Source organism: Hipposideros armiger, unplaced genomic scaffold (genome assembly GCF_001890085.2).
Source record: "Hipposideros armiger isolate ML-2016 unplaced genomic scaffold, ASM189008v1 scaffold_201, whole genome shotgun sequence".
Lineage (NCBI taxonomy): Eukaryota > Metazoa > Chordata > Mammalia > Chiroptera > Hipposideridae > Hipposideros > Hipposideros armiger.
In genome coordinates, this window is record NW_017731551.1 from 864,198 (window position 1) to 886,851 (window position 22,654).

General features: G+C 39.9%; 1 protein-coding gene across 9 annotated transcripts in view; it reads right to left on the bottom strand.

Moving 5' to 3' along the window:
- Positions 1 to 22,654, bottom strand: part of DGKI (diacylglycerol kinase iota) — a 258,634-nt gene that overhangs the window by 178,428 nt on the left and 57,552 nt on the right. For 7 of the 9 annotated variants that reach the window (XM_019653280.1, XM_019653286.1, XM_019653281.1 and 4 more), the window contains 4 exons: positions 14,000 to 14,074; positions 13,295 to 13,393; positions 3,453 to 3,535; positions 1,520 to 1,580 (listed from right to left, as the gene is read on the bottom strand). In XM_019653280.1, the coding sequence (XP_019508825.1) occupies positions 1,520 to 1,580; positions 3,453 to 3,535; positions 13,295 to 13,393; positions 14,000 to 14,074 (318 nt within the window). The remainder of the gene's footprint in view (positions 1 to 1,519; positions 1,581 to 3,452; positions 3,536 to 13,294; positions 13,394 to 13,999; positions 14,075 to 22,654) is intronic. The other 2 variants (XM_019653283.1, XM_019653277.1) reach the window with 1 other exon arrangement.

A 22,654-nucleotide genomic window follows, 5' to 3' on the forward strand; every position in this document is an offset into this window, starting at 1 on the left:
GACTTTACCCTCTTATTAAACATAACTCATCTGGGGGACGGGTGAGCTAGGAAGAAGACTGCATGTGTGTGTATGAATTATATCAATATGTAATCAATTAATTAAACATATTAACTTTAGATATATATTTATTTGTTTGGATGTACGGCTTACTAAAGAAAGTTGTGAAAATTCCATACTACCATATCTCTAAATATATCTCCCAAGTACTTTACAATTGAGTGAGATTTCATGGGTATTGTGGGAGAAGAAAAAAATCCTATGGTTCAATAATTTTGGAAAACACTGAGTTAAATAAAGTGAAATAGGTTTGGCTTCTTTGATGTAAGAGTTTATAATACATTTTATAAGATAGTGAGATGAACTGTGAAACTTGAAGACTGGTAAACACTATTTTCCCATCAAAAAAAAAATGTTTTTCTCTCCACAGAGTATCTTAAGGGACGAGTGGAATCATGGCTTTTTTTCCCAGCTTCATTTAGTAGCATATAATGTGTATCCAATGTTGCATTAAGTGCTCATATGCAATGAGAGATAAAATTAGAAAATCCCATTGCTACTTTTGAGAATAAAACATTCTAATTAGGGAAATTAGAGAAAAGCCAAACATAGTTCATAATAAAAGCATAGGTTCTGTGAGAGCAAACTTCAAATAGACAAGAAAATGATACTTGGCAGGAAAAGCTAATGTTATGATTCTCCATTCTTTGCTAAATATATCAACATAAGTAGAGGGCAAATGGAGAAACAGATGAGACACATAAACAGAGAAAAATATACCCGTGACATTAAACTTCAGCCCAATTCCACCTTTTCTCCAAAATAACTACAAATGGGACCAATCAATGATCTTTAATACAAGCCAATGTTAGTCAATATTCTAAGTTTTATTTCCACTATGTAAAACAAATGCAATAATTCAGTTACGTACACATACTTCTCCTTAACAGCTGTGACCAATTATTAAGACCAAATTAAAATAGGTCAGTTTGTATTTTCAAAAGAATTTCGTCATCTATAGTCTTCATTCTGATGATCTGACCATATCCTTACCTTGTAGAACAGAAAAGGAAACAGTATGACTCAGGGAGCAAAACCTAATTTAGAAAGGCCAAGTGTGAATCCCTGAGGATAATAACAAAGTCCCGTCTAACCGTGAGGGGCTACAATTCACATGAGAGAGACATGTGTTTTAAGGAACTGGAAAAAGTGTGAGCTGGGAAAGAATAAAGAAAACTGTTGGGGCGGCCAGTTAGCTCAGGTGGTTAGAACACAGGCTCATAACACCAAGGTTGCCGGTTTGACTCCCACATGGGCCACTGAGCTGTGCCCTCCACAACTAGATTGAAACAACTACTTGACTTGGAGCTGATGGGCCCTCAGAAAACACACTGTTGCCCAATAAAAAAATTAAAAAAACACACAAAACTTAAAAAAGAAAATGAAAACAGTCATAAGAAGAACAAAAGAAAGATGGGGAAAAATAGGGAGAGAGCTTGATTCTATTTCAAGGACCTACCGTTCCATCCCCACCACACGCCAGAATTCGCAGATTTGGTACTTTCCTATACAACTCAAGCCTGTAGAAGAAACAGAGGGAAAAGTTAGCAGAAGAGCACATCACGGGTCACAGCAGAGAGAAAACACATGGCAAAAATGAGGGGGCGGGAGGTCTCCTGGAGAAAATGTGTGGTCATGAGGATAACAGCATCATCAAAACTAGTCACCAAGTACTCACGTGGAGGAATGACGCCAACAATTGGATCAGCGCTTGGCAGCAAACCTCATTTTTAAATGGTCACACTGGAATGGGATTTTAGGATGTCCTAGGGTTTTAGTTCCTTTAATTCACATTAAATAGTAATGTGTCAGCTCACATTATTTTCCTCATTAGCTTTGACTTCATTTCTTCTTTCTTTTTTCCCATCATTCTCCTCCCTCCGTTCTCAAAGAAAAGCATCAATTGGCCACCGATAGTTCTTATATGTCTCTTTATATTTTGTTAGCTTTTCCCGGGTCTACTTATTTTTCAAACCTAAACTTCCCACTCTTAATCCTAAGAAACCTTTTACAGAAGCGGGGAGGAAAACCCACTAGCATTACTACCACACCCTTAATTCCATCTCCCTCTTAATTCACTAACAGTCAAACCCCCATTTATATACCTCATCCAAAGAGAGAAAATATACTGATTTTTATTTTGAATTTGCCTGCTTAAAATGAGATTCTTTTATTTTTCATGTTGGCTCTTAGGTAAATGCAGTGATACCACCCCTGCTAAAACATTTGCCTAAGTGAAGCTGTTAACGGTTCTGTTCTAGAAAGCATCACCTATTTAAATCAAATAATGTTTGAATGAAAGTCTAACTAATGTGATAAAATATTAAGTAAACATCTAAAAGGGCAAAAGCCAGGGTAGCAGAGTTGTCTAGTACATCCAAATGCAGAAAAAAATACAGAAGTCTTACAGCAAACTCTAGAGGCAAAGTTCACAGATTAAGAGAATGTCAGCAGAAATTTATATTTAATGCTCTCCTGCATGCTTAAATAGATATCATTTATTCATGACATACAGGAATATTATTTCTCTAGAAATTATCTGAGCTGATGGTTCTTTGCCTCAGCTATTGTTACTTATTTAAACATAATTAGTATCCCATAAGTTCTAACGTTTATCAGATGACATCCACACCATCTTAATAGATGGGTTTTAAAAAGGGAATCAGAAAGCAGCAACAACGTCCTGCTGTTCCCCACCATATCCCCCTCCCTCCACCAAAGGGCAGACATAAGATACGCGTCACCTGTATCTGGACTTTATTTTCAACACTTCTAACAAAACACAAAATTTCTGAAAAGCTCAGAAAAGAGAATGAGCAGGAGTTGAAATGTCTTCCCCACGCTGATGTGAAATCCACAGGTATGATCAATTAGTCAATCTCTCTCTCAAATGGACACAGATGCATATGCATGCACACGCACGCGCGCGCGCGCGCACACACGCACGCGCACGCACACACACACCTCTAATTTAAATATATGAAAATATCCATAAACAAATATGGCCTCTCTCCACAAAGACACACTTACATTCCCATTAATGTACATCTCCAAAGTTGAACATGCATAAATACAAAAATGAGGGATCCTTTCTCAATTCAGACTTGCTCCTAATCTATAGTTGCAAGTACAAGAGCAGCGAACACACAAGAAATACCCACTGAGTTAATAACCAAGAAGAGGTGTTTTGAAGGGGATTAACCCAATGAAGACAAGGAGGGGAAACATCAGATGAAGTTTTAAAGGGGGTACAGTCCAGATGAGAAAGTAGATAAGAGACGGTCAGAAGACGTTTCACAAGGTAATCAAACAACGAAGCTTGACACCAAAGCAGGAAGTGCTTCTCACTTGCCTAAAATAGTATGGACCACGGAGGGTATTTCCAGACTTACGCATCTTTTGGCCCTTCCTGAGAAAGATCAAAGACTTGCCGTGGATTCAGGTACCACATGAACATCTGCAGGACTTTGGTTCCCTATAAGGGGGGAAAAAAATGACAATGGGAAGAAATTTGCAAATATTAGCTGCGTATTTAAAAAAATAAATCCTGTTATCTAAAGCAATATCTAATTATAAACAGCACAGAGAAGTAGTTAAAATCATGGTCTTTGGCCATTGATAGATATAGAGAGAAAACTTCTGTATTACCCGGGTAACTCTGGGCAAGTTCTTCCATTTCAGTAAGCTCAGCTCCCTTCTCTTCAATGTGGAGGCTTGGTGCAAGAACTAAACGCGATAACATCACAGTGCTTGGAATGCAATGAGCGCTTAACGAATAGTGTCAATTCATTTTATCATCATTACTTAGTGTATGAAAAAATCCATGTAGGCAACTTCTTAGTCAGTCTATGTAATTTATCATTCATTTTTACTTTATTGTGTCGATCACTATTGTCTTTGCATCATATGAAATACGGGCAGTATTAGCGAAGTATGACTTTTGAAATACATTTTTAACTGAAGCAAAGTATCACAGGCTCCCCGTTGTTTACAATATACATATATACTACTTTATCAGTTAGTGGCATCAAATCTTACTTTGACATGTTTCCATTTCCATGTCTGTGTCTGTTTGTTCAAGCCAAACAGTTCTCTCCCATGAACATTTTGAGAGGGTTTTAAGTAATTGTGGCATTTATAGAGATGATCATCATGGCATCTACAAGACATTTCTGATCTACAATGATCATTTCTTAAAGTTAATTGAGCAAAGAAGAAATGGGAAAAAAAAGGGTCTTTTTATTAAGCAACACCCAAAGAGCTTTAAAAATGGGTAGGGTGCCTCATTTTATGCCATTGTTAACCACAGCAAGTAATATCTGACCAGCTGGGCAGAGTTCGTTGCTTCTCATTTATATTCCTTTATTAGATATCATGATTGCTCTTTCTTAAACCATTCCTAAGTTTGTATACCTACTATGCTGTATTTGAGAGTCATCCTAGTAGTAGAAATAGCATGATATTTGAGTAAAAAATAAGTTGGGTATTCTAACTGGGTGACTGTGAGCATTTAGAATCTTGCGAAAATTCAACATAGAAAATGGGAGGGGAATGTGTACTTTGCAGAGTGATTACGAGAATTAAATGAATCAATAATAGTTACGTAACTAGCACAGTATATGACACAAAATAGGCCTTTGTAAATGTTAGTCCCTTTCATTTTTGCTCCTTGTTCATCTATTCATTAAATTATTGAGGGTGTGAGGGCTAATGTGCAGTTTATAATTATCATAATGTTATGCCAGTTGGTACAGAGGCCAATGTGAGTCTTTTGTTCCACATTTCATCCAAACCTGCAATTTAAAAGTTCTGCTTTATCGTGTGCTTGCTATAAATTAGGAATAACATTTTATCCTCAATTATTACAACTAATCCTTCAGTTTCACCAAACGACATAGTTTGCTTCCTATAAAATTCAGGTATAGATTTAGAGACATAATGCTAACTAAATACCGGGTCATTCTCTTTCTTCCCATACTGGGCTTTGGTATCAAGTCACTTGGGGATTATCTCAAGTTATCTTTTATGTTTAAAAGTCATTTTAATGACAAACCAACTTATCAAACATCTCCAACCGGCTTTCTAGAAAATTAAAGTTTTCAGCTTTTGATTAGAGCAATATGAATTGTTGATGTTAATTACTCCTTTCCACCTTTGGCTACGGCTGAGCACACATCTCAATTTTAGCTTCTCCTGTGATGCACACACTGCTAGGTAATCAGCATCTTTCAAAGAATAAAAATGCACAGCATTTAGAGGTTATTTCCTTAATTGAAAATTTCCCTAGAAGGTTTGAATGACCACATCATTTTGTTTTTTGCTCATTTTCAATTTGTGTCTGTTGGAACATCTAATGATCTCCATTTTTCCTTTTTGGGGAGGGGTACTAAGGCTGGCAAGTTTTGCACAGCACACCTCTAGGAGGTGCCATTGATGGTTCGGTCTATTGGAAGAATGCCCTCTGGGGTTGTACCGGGATAACTCACATAGATGTACATTACAATCAGGCATGACGTAATTACTTCTTTCAAAAAGTAATCTTTCTAAAACACATTCACTAGCAAAAATGATCAGTGAACAAAAGCATTGCATTGTTTTAAATCAGTCCTGGTGGGTGGAGCCAAAAGTCTAACACATATTTAAATCAGTTCTATTAACTCTGCTGTTACCTCTAGAATAAGCCACTTTAAGATTTCAAGAGAGCTTATGTATCCAATAGAAGCAAATGGTTTGACAAATACTAAATGATCAAGAAAATAGTAATTTATTTCTTCCTCACCAGTATTAAATATATTCAGTCCTTTACACAACTATCATTCACTGACAAATCTCCAACACTTTCCTAGTTATCATGTGCTAGATGCCAATGGCGAAAGCTGCAACTTTGGTGCAAAAGCCTAGTTTTCTCTAAATGAAAAAATAGCTTACAGGTCAATTCCAATACACTCTGGTGAGGATTCTCGTACATACTTGTTGTAGATGTAATACCCCACTGACCACAGAGCCTTTTAAGATATTGTGATATTGGGTATTCCTCTGGGGTGATAAAACTCTCCTTTCTAGCTCCAGGTGGTGGGAGCGGAGAAAACAACTTCCCAGGCAATAGGTAAATTGTTCTAGAGGGAGATAAAACCCACTATGTGTGCTAGGCACAGCTTTACCTGCGGGAACAGAGCTGAATAAGGCAGAGAAGCTCTTGCTCTCAAGAGGAAGTTCTGTGCATTATTCATAAAATAAAATATAATGATTTGTGGGTATGGAGAATCAATTAAGGCTGGGTCCGCTGTGACAGCATGTCAATCTTCATCAAAGCGCTCTAACTCCCAATAAATTTTCATTTAAAAAAAAAAGAAAAAAAGGAAAGCACTGTAACTCTTGTGTAGGCTGAAACATTCAGATATATGCTCCTCAGCAAGCCTTGTCATGGAGGTGTTATCACAGCTATTAGCACAGAGTTAGTATCTAGATCACAGAAAGAACTGCCCAGACAATAAGGAAGGCCTGAGGAAAATAAAAGTGGTGGGAGGAAGCCATTATGGGATGAGTATTTCAAACAGGCTCCAAACCACCCCAAAGGAATACCTAATTGACTGAATAAACAAGTATTGGGCTCCTCCTCTATGCCCATGTGTACATTCAGGAGCTCAGGAGGAGACGGGCACAATAAATGAACTCACTGGAGATGGTAAATGGTATGGCAGAGATGCCTAGTGATGAGTATCAGTGGCCAGGGGAGACACTCGAAGCCCAAATTTGGGGATTAGATGAAGGCTTCCTACATATGATGCTTTGTCTTGAAAGACGAGTAGAGGCAGAAGTTTCAGGGTAAAGGCATCAGACAACAGCAAGACATGCCATAGAAAAACCACACCCTGTTCACTCTTTGCGCCATACGCCGGCCGTGGTGGGAGACGAAACTGCGCAGGTTATAGGTGAGGCCATGTATGCTAAGGAGCTTGGGCTTTGTTTTATAAGAAATGAGTCACTGAAATGTTTTTGCTAGGGGAGTCAGGTTTATATTTTGATACATTAGTGTAGCTACAGATTAAGATGCTAGACATCCAGGTCCTAGGCCTATTAAAGAGATTGACGGCTTGGTTTGTGTCTTAGCCACTGTTAGAGACTGACAGTTTCTGTTCTCCCAAAATTCATATGATGAAATCCTGACCCCCCCATATGATGGTATTAGGAGGCGGGGCCTTGGGGAGGTGCTTAGGTCATGAGGGTGGAGCCCTCATGAATGGGATCAGTGCCCTTATCAAAGGGACCCCAGAGAGCGGCCCGCACTGCCATGTGAGTACACAGTGAGAAGATGGCCGTCTGTGAACCAGGAAGTGGGCTCTCACCCGACACTGAATTGGCTGGTGCCTTGATTTTGGACTTCCGAGCCTCCAGAACTGTCAGAATTAATTTCTGTTGCTTATCAGCCACCCAGTCGATGGTATTACGTTATAGCAGCCTGAACAGACTAAGACAGCTGCCCCCACCTTCCCACCAATATTGTGACTTGGAGAAAGGAACTTCCCACAGAATCACTGTTTGGTTGTTTTTATTTCATCTGTCGGGGCTGGCTTAGCAAGAAGATGTTGAGATTGAATTCTAACATGTCCATCATCAACTGACTGCCCATCTGCCCTCTTCCCAGACTATTCTAAGCTTTAGGAGACTAAAATTTGATCTACACATGATGTTTCTTGATTTATCTCCAGGCTGAACATCGCAGAAAATACCATCCTCCTTGAGGTTGTTTGTCCAAGTATTTAGAAACAGTTTGGGGACTCGCATATCTGAAGTTGTTTACACTTTTTGTCTCCTCCTAGTCCCCACTTGGGTTGGCTTGTCCCTGACGTAGGAGGAGTGGCCCTGGTCTGGGGAGGCCTGTCCCCTGATGGTGTCGGGAACTTGGTCAGGATGAGCCTCTCCATAGGCTGAACACACCTTCCGCCTATTGCCTGCTGATCAGGCCCCTGGGAGCACACCTCCATCCTGGGATTTCACATTGAACAGAATGAGGGCCAGGGTCTGGACCCCTCGACTCTCAGGACAGACTAGCTAGAATCACTCTAGTGGTCAGAACACGGGCTTAGCCCTGAACTTACCATCTGCCTCACTGGAAGATGAAGTTCATGAGACAGCATGAGGGAGAGACAGTGTGAAAGCAGGGACATTGGGAGATATCAGAAAGGTCTAGAAGACTCAGGTAGAAAGATGCTAATGAGTTGGAGGCATCCAAGAAACGTAATGCATTTTGAGAGGCGGGGATTCAGAGGGAGTCAACTTTATCTTCCTGTAGTACCTCTTCTCCACAGGAGGAAACACTCAGAGTTGATATTATGGCCCCTGATTCCAATGTTTGCTCCCTCAAATAACTCAGATCCCAACAATAACAGTGGTACCGCCAACCTATGAAGTTTGCAAAAACACTTCAGTGTATCATCCCCACCTTAAGTGTTAGAAAAACTAAGACAATCATTGTGAATTAGCTGTTTTAAAGAAGGGATTATTTAAAGAAGGACATAGAAGCAGTTCCTACATGTGTGTGTTCATCTCAATATAGTCCCACAAAGTGGAAATTTTCCGTACACACGTAAAATACTGCTAAGAAAAAAAGCTACAGGTATTTTATTTGCCAGCAGATGGCAATATAGTCTAGTTATTCAAAGAACAGAAGCCTAAGCAAGTTTGGTTTTGGTTTTTGTTGTTTTTAATTTAAAGCCTAAGTTTCAAGAGCAGAAGAGAGGGGAGTGCTTAATATCTAGAAGCAGATGAGCAGAATCAATCAATTAAAAAGCAAGAATCCGGAAATAACAACAGTGTTTTTCTATTGATTGTAGACCGTGGTCTCAGCAGCAGCAAGCGCACCACGTGGGAGCTTGTTAGAAAAGCTGAATTCCGGGGCCACCCCCTGATCACTGAGGCAAAATCTGCATTCTAACATGATCCCCACGCGATTCATATGCACATTAAAGCTTGAGAAGAAAGTCAGTGGTTCTTAGCGTTGGCTACACAAAAAAGTAAACTGGGGTACTTATACCAGTTAAGGGGTTCTACCCTCATGGTCCTGTTTAATTAGTATGGGGTGGGGAAGACATCGCTAATTTTTAAAAGCTGCCCAGGTTACTCTGCTGTGCAGCCAGGGGTGAGAACCACTGCTCTAAGCTAAGAGATGAGTAGCCTTGAAGCTATAAGGACAAGCTAAGATGCTGTTCCCCCTCGTCCCCTCAGGAGCCCAATCAATTTCCCTCTCAATTTCTCGCCTGCTGTGTTCCCCATACAAGCCCCACAGATTCTCAGAGACCCTGAAATGGCTGATGACACTTCTCTAAGTGTGTTCCATAAACCACCTACATCAAAAGCCCCAGAGATGCTTACTCAACCTTGACATTCCGGGGCGTTTCCCCACACTGACTGCATTAGATTTTCTCAGATAGGGCAAATTAATAAGCGTCTCAGTGTGTTATATTGACACAAAAAGTTGACAACCTCTGGCCTGTGAGAAGGGAGTAAGTCACATGTTCAAATACTCAATAACATCATTAGGGCAACACACGCACGAGTGAAAATGCATAAAATGACAGAAAGTCATTAAGTCTTTTGTCTCTGATAACTAGGCATTGTTTTGTTTTTCAGTATCTCACTGTGACCTCAAATTCCTCAAACATATCTCAACCCCTTTCCCAAAATAATTCTTCCCTTTCCTGAACACCCATGAATAACAAAGCTGCTGTCCAGATAATCTGCTGTGAAATCTTGATGCCTTACTTCCCGTTGTGTATTCCATCCATTCATCTGTCCATCTATCCATCCATCCACAGGTCCATCCATTAGTCCACCTGTCTACCCACTGACTCACCACCCATCCGTCCATTCATCCATTAACCACCTATCCACCCACCCATCCACTCATCAGCCCATCTACGCATCGATCTACCCACCTATCCATTTATGCTGAAGTTCACGGGAATAGCCTCCTGACTTACACATATTCCCAGTGTGTCAAATTAATCTTTCTTAAAGGTGCTTCCATCATATTACTCCTTTGTCCAAAATAGAAAATATTTTTTTTAAAAGTAAACAAACTTTAAACAGTGAAAAACTAGTTTCCATGGTACAAACCCAAAATCCTCAGCCAAGTTTTAAGTCACGGGTCCAGGCTCATTCTCATCTTTACTTAACCACATTCCTAATAACTTGATACGCATGCTCTACTCACCATAGTGTCCTCAAAGTGAATCATTGTCATCACCACATTCATTCTTCTATTAATATTCTTCATTACATAATTATTTGTTCACTACTATATGCTGTGAACCAGAAACCATAGGTTCCAAGGTGTTGCCCCTGGAATATTATGGAACCCCGTATCTTAGCAGTACAGACACATGCAGAGCAATTATGTTGCAATTCACACAGTGCCAAGAGCTATGGGAACACAGAGCAACTGAGTTTGAGAAATGGTTCAGAAAGGTGCTACTGAGCCTTAAAGGAAAAGCAGGAATTTGCCACAGTACAGTGAAGGAAAAGGGCATCATTCCAGCTGTCTCTCCTTTGCACAACGAAATGCTGTCCGTCTTCTAGTTCAGCTGCTTCCATGACAGTTTGCTTATCACTCCCGAGTCACTGCGTGCCTCTCAAATTCCGTAGCACCTGCGGTCTGATCCGCTCAATTTAGAACTCACATATAGTTAATGTTGTTTGAATTACTTTTCTCATTTGCCCCTTTTGTGTCATTAACAAACAAGATGTCCTCAGAAGATTCACTTAAGCTTCCTTGAGCTGTTTTCTATTTAGTGAAACAGAAAGCAACATTAGATCATCTCTGAAGCCCGTGTCATTAATAATTTAGACAGAGATTGGAACAGGAGCAGGCTATATCTTTACTGGATGGTCCACTCCTCACAGGCAGGGATCACCTACAGGCTTCAGTAGGCCCTAGAAAAAATGCTTATAATGATTTCCTAAGTGCATTTTTATATAATGGCTGTCGTAATAAAGCATATTTGACATTAACGAGCATGTGGTGCTCAGGTGGCCACAACCATGGCATCAATTACATTAGCTTTGCTCTGTCCCATGGTCCTCGACCGCAACCCAACCCTCGTCAGGCTATAGGGAGGCCAGACCTCGAGGGAGGGGATGGCTCGAGGCAAACTGAGCCTCCCTCCTGAGAAGGACCTCTGCAGGTCCTCCTCCAGTGACAGGCTTAGGATCACCACCGTCACAAAATGGAGATCACTCAGCAACTCCAAAAAAGCAGAATGTTGACAATAGATTATTTCTCTACTTAAAACACATGGCTTTTCCCTGCTCTCTACAATGTGGACAGAGATTTTTAAACCAGCAAGTTATCAAAAACTTTGAAGACTGGGAGGAAAGGAAGAATAACATTTTCTTTAAATTATAAGTTCCCATAAAAGAAGTTTCACTATAATTAATATATTCTGAAAAATGCACATTATCTTTAGTAATAAGGATATCATCTTGGTCCACTGGGTCACTCCTAGTTCTATGTCTCCCCTTCTTCTACGGGGTGGCTAAAGAGTTTTAAATCTTTAAGTTGTTCAGTGTGAAATTTCAAGGAATCTTGTTTCAAAATGTAAAGTGACAAATACATGTGATCTCACTTATATGTGGAATCTAGAGAAAAAAAATAAATGCGCAAACAGAAACAGACCCATAGATACAGACAACAAACTGATGGTTGCCAGGTGGCAGGCAAGCTGGGGGCAGGGTGAAAAAGGAGGAGGGGTTATGAAGCACGAAATGGGGAAAGGGATCCCTCGTGCACTGTTGGTGGGACTGCAAATTGGTGCAGCCACTATGGAAAAGAGCATGGAGGTTCCTCAAAAGTTAAAAATAGAACCACCTTGTGACCCAGCAATTCCACTTCTGGGTATTTATCTGAAGAAATCCAAAACACTAATTTGAAAAGACGTATACACCCCTATATTCATTATAGCACTATTTACAATAGCCAAGATATGGAAGCAATCTAAGTGTTCATCGATGGACAATTGGATAAAGAAGGTGTGGCACACACTGTACATACAGTAGAATATTACTTGGCCATAAAGAAAAATGAAATCTTACCATTTGCAACAACATGGATGGACCTAGAGCGGATTATGCTAAGTGAAGTAAGTCAGAGAAAGACAAATACCATATGATGTCACTTATATGTGGAATCTAAAGAATAGAATCAATTAACAAACAAAACAGAAACAGACTTATAGATACAGAGAACAAACTGATGGTTGCCAGATGGGAAAGGTTTTGGGGGGCTGAATGAAAAAGGTGAAGGGATTAGGAAGTACAAATTGGCAGTTACAAAACAGTCACAGGGATGTCAAGTACAGCATAGGGAATATGGTCAATAACATGGTAATAAATATATATAGTGCCAGGTGGGTACTAGATTTCTTGTGGGGATCACTTTGTAAATCATATAAATGTCTAACTACAATGAAACTAATATAAAACAATATTTAAAAATGTAAAATTTGCACACTTAATGGACACGGAAAATATTTTATCACCCAATTTCACATGAAAATAAGAGAAAATCGAAACCCACAGAAGAGTATTGATAAGGAGTCTCAGAGATGGGAAGAGAATTATAATAGATGAGAAGATAATGACCCGGTTCAAGAACAAGTTCTGTCCTTTAAAGAGTTGTGTCACTTTACATGTGGCATTAAACTAAACTTTTCTATGGCTATTTCTTTATTCTCAAATGAACTTAATATTAATTATACTATTGGATTTGGGCAAGCACCAAATGAAACCTGTACAAGGTGATATTTTAGATCATGTCCATGGTTTGTGGTTGTTCACTATCATGAATGATGAATCGTCATTCTCTCCTGCTTCTGAGGATAGGAACGAAAGTAGCCAGGTCTAAATTACAATAGGAAGAAATAAAAATAAGTTCATATAGGGCACCCTGAAATGTATTAATTAAGAGAGACTGTAGAATGAACCTTCTTGAACGTCTGTATGGAAAATGTTGGCAGTTAGGTTTTGGGACACCTCTGGCACAGTCGTATATGGAAGCAAGAGGGAGAAATCCTAGACCCTTTAGGCTTTGCCTAGCCCTGGAATGACCTTGTCTCTGAAAAATTGGTCGTCTTCCAATGCTTGGGGTCCTTGGTGGTATGATTTTCACTGATGTTGGGAATCGTGTTTTCAAAAAAGCGTTGCAGTTTCCAAGTTCAACTCATGAAAAATGACTCACCTGGTTGCCTCCACTCTTGGGGTTCACAAACACAAGCAGAGGTTTCATAAGAGGAGAAGAGATTGGCTTTATCACAAAGGGACGGCCTTTGTTTTCCTGCTGAAGGAAGAAAGCGGCACTCCTGAGACACACATCCATGTCTTGAAAGGCAGCCCCCCCAGAGCAGCGGAAGTGAGAAACTACCAGCACCACCCCCACCCTTGCAAAAAACAAAAAGATACATATTGTTTCATAGAGCCACTCTTAATAGGACACTCCATCTAAAGCTTAAGAGAAAGTATCTCAAGCTATAATTTGCCCCTGAAAATCAAGCCATGCTTTTGGTTTTATTTTGTATACTCTAAGCATTCTAGAAATGTTAGTTCTTATCTTCATCTTCATCATCTTTTGATAATATTGCTACAGACAAGTGCAAATGCTCTGACTGTGAAGTGGCAGGGGGTTATATATTTTTTAAAGAGAAAGAAAGAAAGAGAGAGAGAGAGAGAGAGAGAGAGAGAGAGAGAGAGAGAGAGAGAGCGCGAGCGAGCGAGCGCGGGGGAGGGACGAAGAAAGAAAGAGAAATTCCAGCATGGTTGAAGTATACAGGAGAAAAGAGTGGTAGAAGGCATATCAAAACAATAAGCTTGGGCCAGATCATGTCAGACAGAGGTGGCCATGGAAAGGAGGCTGTATTTCATTGTGACAGAATCCGAAAACACTTACTTCAGTTCCTCTTTTACTGGCTTTTCTCTTAAAGCTTGTTCTCTTCTTCTTCCGATTGGAGGCCTTCAGCGAGTTCTGTGGGGGAAAGAAGGCAGGCCCTGAGCTCGGGGGCACATGGCCCCTGAGCTGTCCCATGCAGAACCATGTAGAAGATGACGGCAGCACATGCTGTTCGCCTGCATGCTTCTCATGCTTTGACACTTCCAAGCCACTGCTCATGGGTAAGCCACAGACAGAAACCAGTCGCGTGCTTAAGAGCGAGCGACTGACTCCTCACCACACGGAGAGGCAGGGAGTTAGAACCCTGGAGGCTCTCATGGACTCACATGACAACACATGTTATACCTGCCAACCCTCCCAGTAAAAATGGAAGAATCCCAAATTCTCTGAGGGGCTCCAGTCTCCCGCCCAACCAGGTCCGTCTCCCGCCCAACCAAGTTCAAGTTCATCTCCGGATATGGAGATCACCTATGTGAAAATGTAAAAAAGGAGGCCATTTTTCATGTTTTTCTTTCTGTTTTCTTTTTTCCCTCTGTTTACATTATTATTATTATTATTATTATTATTGGTACTGACTGTTCTAAGTAATAGTCATAAAAAGACTCAATGGCAATGGAACTTTATGATCCAACTATCCTATCAGCATTGATGGCTGAGTTTTAAAATGCAGAGATAAGACTCACCCTTAAGTTACTTATAACAGAGTAGCAGTCACTGCTCTTTCTCTTTCTAAAGACCCATCGGTTTAAAAAGTCTTCCCTCCCTTGTAGCCTTAATTTTTCTCTTCTCACCAAAGTGCCTCCAAGTTGTTGAAATACAATGATCCCAAATTTACTTTCCCTGGCTTTCTCTTTCTAGGGATCTTATGGATTGCAACTTTGTGATTACTTCAAATTAACCATATACTCTTAATATTTGATACAGGTGCTTTGAGAAGAAACTCTTTTGGGGAACCAGTCACAACTCATTTGCTGAAGACAAGCAAAACTAGATTGAACTAGTAGAGAGTCAATAATTCATTAGATTGCCATCTTCACAAAGGCATTAATACCACATCATAGATGTTGAAAGTCTGAAATACATAGTTCTTAACTTATAAGTTCATATACGTATATACACATGCATTGCTTGAGCAGTTAAGGGTTTTCAAACAGCTTGAACAAACTTAGATATCTATTCTTCTACTAGTTAGGATATTTTTTTTAGAGCATTCAAAATAAACCTTAGTGTAGAGTACATATATTAACACATCCAAACATGCAAGATGGAAACCAGTTAGCTTTTATTTTACTTTCACTTTGGACCTCCAGAAAAATAAGTTGATTTGTGGCCCGTGCCCACCAAAGATGAGGGAAATTTTCTGGAATCACCATTTGTCTCAAGGTTTTCCTCCCCCATCAGATTAAAAGAATCTTCAGGTTCTCCAAGTCCTACCAAGAAAAGAAAGATCCAGAAGCTCATAGGTGTTCTAGACCCCAGGTGATTTCTCATCACTCATTCTATGCAACCCCTGCAAAGGCATCTCCACAGTTCTGAATTCCTCTTTCAATGGATCTATTTGTCATGTCCTTATTTGGGGAAACTTTTGTATGATTAAAGTCTTTGCCATATTTTGACCACTTTCTGTTTGTTTAAAAGGGAAGAAAGATAATTTGGAGCTTTTCAATGTTTAATCAGTCCAATGACCCAAGAAAGACGCAGGGAACTATGAGGCTGGCAGAGGCTGTTATCTATTTGACGTCAAGTAATGATGCTCAATGTTCTCAACCATCGCTGCAAGTTGGCCTTACTCGGAGAGCTTTTCAAAAATGCTGATGCCTGGGCCCCATCAAGTATTCTTATTTCCCTTCTTGGGGTGACACTCAGGCAAAGATACACTTTAAAAGCCCCCCAGGCCATTCTAACGTGCAGCCAGCATTAGGAACATCTGTTGGAAGTAGAAAGGATGGAGTAAAGATAAAGACAGCAGATCTGTGGGATAAAGACAGCAGATCTGTGGAATCTGACAGGCTGGCTGTGAAGTCTGGGTGTCTCTGTCAGTAGATCTGTGACTTTGGCAAAGTCCAACTTTTTGAAACAATAGTTTCTTAACTTGACAGTGAAGGTGATAATACCTACCTCCCAGAAGAGTTGTGAAGTGTAAACGAGAAAAGTATGTGAAGCAGTTAACTTGGTATCCATCCCATGATAAGGACTTCCATAAATGTTAGTGGTCTCCACCACAGCTGGATGTCTGTCCCCAGCACCTAGCACAGGCCTGGTACATAGTAGGCACTCAAATCATTGTTGAAATAACCAATCAATATTATTAAAATTCACACTTACTGAGTCTTTCCTGATTTGGGAAAGGATCCTTTGGAAATAAATGGCCTGTCTCCTAGCTTCTCTGTGGTTTTGGTTCATTTACTGCCGAGAGAACTGCCGGACATACGCCAAGTGCTTGCAGGGACACACTATGAGTCCTGGTTCTTGATGGGATTCAATACTTAAACTCTGAGAGAAAGCTCAACTGGATCAGGTTAAGGTTGTTCCCTACACTTGCCTGATCTCAGAAATCAGAGTTTTTCGGGTGAGTCTGACCATCAAGTGCGTTTGGGAAACAAAGAGTTGGAGAAACACACCAAACTAAGGCTTGATGTCTGAAAACAGAGCGGGCAAGGAACTCAGTTCTAATAGGGAACAGACACACGGTACAGCCTTTCTCAACACAGATGGAGCAAATACACGTGCTTCTGAACCCCGCCGAGCCCAATGGAACTGAATGAGGCTTCTTCATCTCACAGAACAATGGGGCAAAGATCAAGCAGTGGGTGAGTTACAGCGCCTGGAAGCTTCTATGTGAGCTCTGACAGCCCTGTGGATAGTCAAATGGCAAAATATAAGAAGTATGGGAGTTCATAGCACACCTCAAAATTCCTGCGGCTTCCTTCTGTTCGGGTGTAAATATGTATCTCTGTCTTGATATATAACTTCGTTTAGAAGGCAGCATAATTCAATGAGGAATCAGTGGACATGAAGGCAGATTTGGGTCGTGTTTTGGCCACAACAAGACAAGTTGCCTCCCCTTACTAATCTACAATATGGCCTATCTTGCCTGGGTCAGTGTTGTGAGAGTTAAACAAAATACAATGCTTTTCAAGAATGTAAAAATTATGCCAGGAAGTTATTGTGTAGAACTGTTGGCAATACATTCAAGAAACCTTTAATACTTGTCCTATGTCCGAAAACAAAGCATCCCTGTTACCAAGGGCAGCCAGCTCAGTGATACAAAGGGTTCACTTTGCAAGTTCAACTCTAATAACACAGAGAAACGCTGTGCCCTCATTTGGATATTTGCAGTCTTCCGATTCCAACAGCATTCACCCCCTTGTACACTGTGTGTCCACTCTCTCCTTCAAGTCCTAGTAAGAAATAAAGGTTTTCTGTTTTCTTATACCAGGTATCCGGGCAGTCTTACTTTGCCATAGAAATAATCCTATCCACAAAATCTTTATCATAGTATGACTCCTTCCTGGGCTGGTAAGAAATGCCTCTGGGTGAATCACTCGACTGTGAATGAAACTTAATTCCCTTTTATTATTCTTCGGGAATTTTTCCAGATTATGGGATCACAGAGGACAGGTTATAATAACAGATCTAAAGAAACGATACTTCATCATCCTAAATGAACTCTTCCCCCATCATATACGGGACAAAACTCCAATGGATGATAGGAGGGAGAGTCACAGACTTTGTCTATTAAAGGGTGTCCTCCAGCCGCACCATCAGGACAAAGGTTGTCCTGAGGATGCAGGTGGAAGAATAAAAAAACCTCATTCCGGAAGTCAAGGACAGGTTGTCAGCAGCTTCGCAGGCGTATTTGGCTAAATCCCAGCTAGCATTAGGGATATTGTTGGTCATTGCTATTACATCTCATGAATCTCCAGCATTTTAAGATTATTCAATCATAAGAAATATGAAAGGACTAGCAAGGAGAGAGCCCATACCAGACTAGGAAGAAGTTGGTCGTGGCATTTTTATAAGTAGACCATTGGAAACAATAGAAATATCCATCAGTAGGGAGTTGGCTAAATAAACTAATAAATCCATAGTATGGAATATATACAGCAGTTTAAAGATGAGTTAAATCTTTATGTACTAATATAGACTTTTCCCCCAAGATCCATTTTTTCACTAGGAAAAGCAAGTTTTAAAGCATTATGTGTAGAATGATGTCATTTATTAAAAATACATACCTCTTCTCTCCTGTAAGTTGACCCCGCAAAAAAATTTTTACATAATACAGGTCTTACTCATTCAGCTCAAAGCACTACACTAGTATTTGAACATTTTTAACTTGTTTATCCAATCAAAATATTATCCTTTACCATTTTCAGTATGAAAGGGAAACACCAACATCTGTAACATTAAATATAACTTTGACTTTAAATATATAAAGAGATTCAGGCTTTATTCTTAAAATTTGGGTTTTTTTTAAATTAGTTTCAGGTGTACAAAACAACATAGTGATTAAACATTTATATATCTCAGAAAGTGACAGCCCCAATTAGTCTATTACCCATCTGACACTGTACGTAGCTATCATAACATTATTGACTATATTCCCTATGCTGTACTTTATATCCCATGACTATTTTTTAAATTATAATTGACATTCAATATTATTTTATATTTATTTAATGTGTACAGTGTAATGGTTAGACATGTATATAATTTATGAAGTGATCCCCCAATGGTTACTAGGTGAGAGGGGGATTAGGGACTGGGTGAGAAAGGTGAAGAATTAAGAAGTACAAACTGGTAGCTACAAAATAGTCACGGGATATAAAATATAATATGGGGAATATAGTCAATAATATTGTAAAAACTATGTATAGTGTCAGATGGGTACTAAAATTTGTTTCTCTTTTAATTCCTTGAAGTCATCTACCTTTTATTATATTTTTCTTCGAGGTCTCTCCAAATAATGTGGGATGAGACTCAGCAAATCAGCAAGGGGACCCCTCATTCCCCTGATCATCAAGGTTTCGCACCACTCCCAACTCCACCGATGGTCACAGAGTAATTATCCACTCAGAGCCAGACATCTTTCAACAGAGATAGTATGTGCATAATAATTCTACCTCTTTGCAACCCACTTTTCCTGACCATTGTCCACTTAAGTAGATTTCCTTTCTTCCTGCCCTCCAGAGCCATTTGATTAGACACAAACATCACAAATCAAGCTGACTTCAGATGGTGACCCATCTTACTGCTGTTCTCAGTATGTTCCATCAACTTCATTGTCATTGCCCTCCCTCATCCTTCGTCCCAATGATGCCCGCTGCACATCCTTCAAGACCAACCACAAATGACAAGATTTTCATTTGACCTACACTGATCTCCATGACTGAAACTGCTCAACCCTGCTTCATGTTTGCACCAGGTTTCCACATCTTAGGTAGCATTTACCACTCTCTGCCTTAGGTGTGTCTCACCTGACCATTGCTGGTGATTCAACCCACCTGTTGGGTCCCTTCTTCTCATCATCCTTTGAGTGTCTCTCACTGATCAAAGAGGCAAACCTTCCCAGATATCAGAAGACTCTTCCTAGTGATTTAAATTGCTCTATTTTCCCCACTAGAGAGTATACGACATAAGCTTTGTGGATATCAGACGAACATCAGATGCTGCCTGTAACAGCATCTTTGAATGTGCTTAATCAAGGAAATATTTCTTCAACACGATTAAGATTACCTTATTCTTTATTGTATTTTTAAGCAGTCACAGAATATAGAAATATATATATATAGATGTATGGAAATACATATACATATAAAATCTAGAAGTTGGAAAAACATTTTATCTGCCGTTCTCCGTCTACCTTCCCGATTCTCTCATGTCCCAATGTCTCCAATGAATTCTCTGATCTCACTGTTTCCACCTGTGTCCCACACGCCACAAACTGTGATTCTGATGGCCATCAACCATCTGGTCCCAAACACAAGAACTTTTCTTAATCCTTGCTAAATTCTGCAGACATCAAGAAATAATAAAAATGACGCTGATGATTACCCTATTTTCCTTTCCATTTTGAATAATGGAACTCTGTATTATCACAGTCCTCTCCCTGTTTTGCAGGGTTCTCTCCCTCCTTCCATTACGTGAGTGTGGACGCCCACCCAGGATTCTTCCACCCTTATATTCAATAAATGAATAGGACCTGACCGTCTCCCATGGGATAGGCACCATGCTAGCGAACACACAATCCCACTACAGTGTAAAAGACGACAGTGAACAGCAGTATTTCAGGCGCACTTAGGAGCACAGTAACTGGTCGGCTGTGGCCCCTATTCCGTCTCTTTCTACCCTCCCCATTAGAAATCTCGTCCTCTTTCATTGTAGTACAGATGGCTCAGGATGGATAACTGCTGACCTGACCCCTCTGTGACTGTCAATGTTTTCACCTGTTGATGCACAGCTTCAGCTGATACCCTGCCCTCCTAAAAGTCAACAAGAAGGAAAATAAAAACTCACACTTACCGAGTGTTTACAGTGAGCCAGGTGCTAGTCTATGTACTTTATCTTTTTTGTCTTTAGCTCATTAGTCTTCAAGAAAACCCTATGAACTAGGCACTTGTGGATGAGAAGGTGACACAGAAGAGTTTAAGTTGTTTGTGATTATACAAGTTATTCAGTGGCAGAGTGAGGTCAGGGGTGCAGGTGGTCTGGCTCGTCAGCTAGAGCTCTTTAGCACTGCTATACTGCCCCCCGAGCCCACCGTACATTAGCTTTTACATAGAATTTAGTTAGTTGATTAAATTACTTGATGGTTTTGGAGCCCAAAGGCGGAGAAGCCATTAAAATTTTTAAAGATATCTGATTCAGGGGCCAGCTGAGTTGGCTCAGTTGGCTAAGGGCGCGAGCTCTGAGCAACAAGGTCGCCAGTTTGATTCCCACATGGGCCAGTGAGCTGCACCCAAGCAGAGCTGCTGCTGAGCTGCCAACAGGTGGCAGGATGGCTCAGCTGGTGAGAGCACGTGCTCCTAACCACAAGATTGCCGGTTCGACTCCCGCATGAGATGGTGGGTGACGCCCACCTGCAACCAAGATTGAACACGGCACCTAGAGCTGAGCAGCCACAAGCTGCCAATGGGTGGCCGGATGGCGACTGGACTTGGAGCTGAGCTAGCTGCACCCTCCACAACTAAGATTGAAGGACAACAACTTGGCTGTTCCCCTTCCCCAATTCCCCAATAAAATCTTTAAATAAATAAAAAAAGGATCTGATTCAGCAAGGCTTGCTATAGTGAGACAGTGAGCATATCAGTAAGAGCTTGGTTTCCAGGATCAGAATTCCTAGTTTCAAATGCTACTTCAACCTATTTAATAAGCATATGAACCTGGGTAATTTTGTTAGCCTCTCTATTCCTCACTTTTCCAAGCCTCAAAGAGAGAATAATAGGCTACCTGCCTTCTGGGGTACTGTGATGAGATAAAAAGAAATACTAAATGTAAAGTACTCAAAATATTTCCCAACATGTGAGTGTTAGGATTCCTTATTCTTATTATAATATCCTGAATCACAGAAGACAATAAAAAGGTGTATCATAAAAACTTTGGGCTGTAGCATCCACACTGTGAACTGTAAATACCATCTCCCATTAATAGTAAACAATGCTCCTTAGAAAGATGGCTGATCACAACATGGACAGGAAATGCACAAGTTGATCCCGGCACATGGCATTATTCCTGAAACCAAGGCAGCTATCAAAAATCTCATGTCTCGTAAAACATGGAGATAGGAGCCTCCTGAAAGGGGTTCTAACTGGTCAAAAATGGAACAATATGAATATAAAAAAATAATGATACCAATGATTGACACACGGCATATATCATATATATCACATACTGATGTAAGTTCATAGTTCATAATGATACTCTCAAAACAACCCCTATTACCACCATCACCACTCTTAGACACCTAATAAAAGTTGCTAAGGTATCAACTTATTATCCTGAAAATTTACAAATGAAGATAAATACTCAAGCATCTGTCATGGACTTGCTGGTAATAAGGAAAATGTTTCTTTATAGAAAAATCAGCTAGAAAATGAAGAGTAAAAATTGGGAAATAACCTTTGGCAACCCCAATGAAATAACAGATTTAGGTAATAATCTTTAGTGGATTAAGCAGTAGGCAGAAGGCTGATGGACAACTTTGTGATCCACGGATTAGGATGAAAACTCCCGGACTCACGGATCAATCCTAACACCACTAAAACAACCTGAGAAAATGTTCCTTTGAAAGCAACACCATAGAAATACACACCATCACCCACAGTGTCCTTTTGCCAAAAAAAATTAAACCTGATTCTGAGTCTATATATCTAAATATTATTTTACAAGAAACATGGGCAGTAAAGGAAGTCACTTTAAAACAAAATAAGGGTACAAGCAGCCAAAATAAAAACTATGAGAAACTCTATAGGTAAAGTGACCCAATTTATTCAATAAATAAATGGCATTACAATTAGAGAAGGAACTGTTGTAGATTCAAAGAGACTTAAGAGCTACGTCAACAAAAAGGCAGTTATGGACTTTGGATCCTGATTTGAAGAAAATACTTTAAAAATTTATATTTGATACAATCAAAAAATATTTTTAAAAAATAAT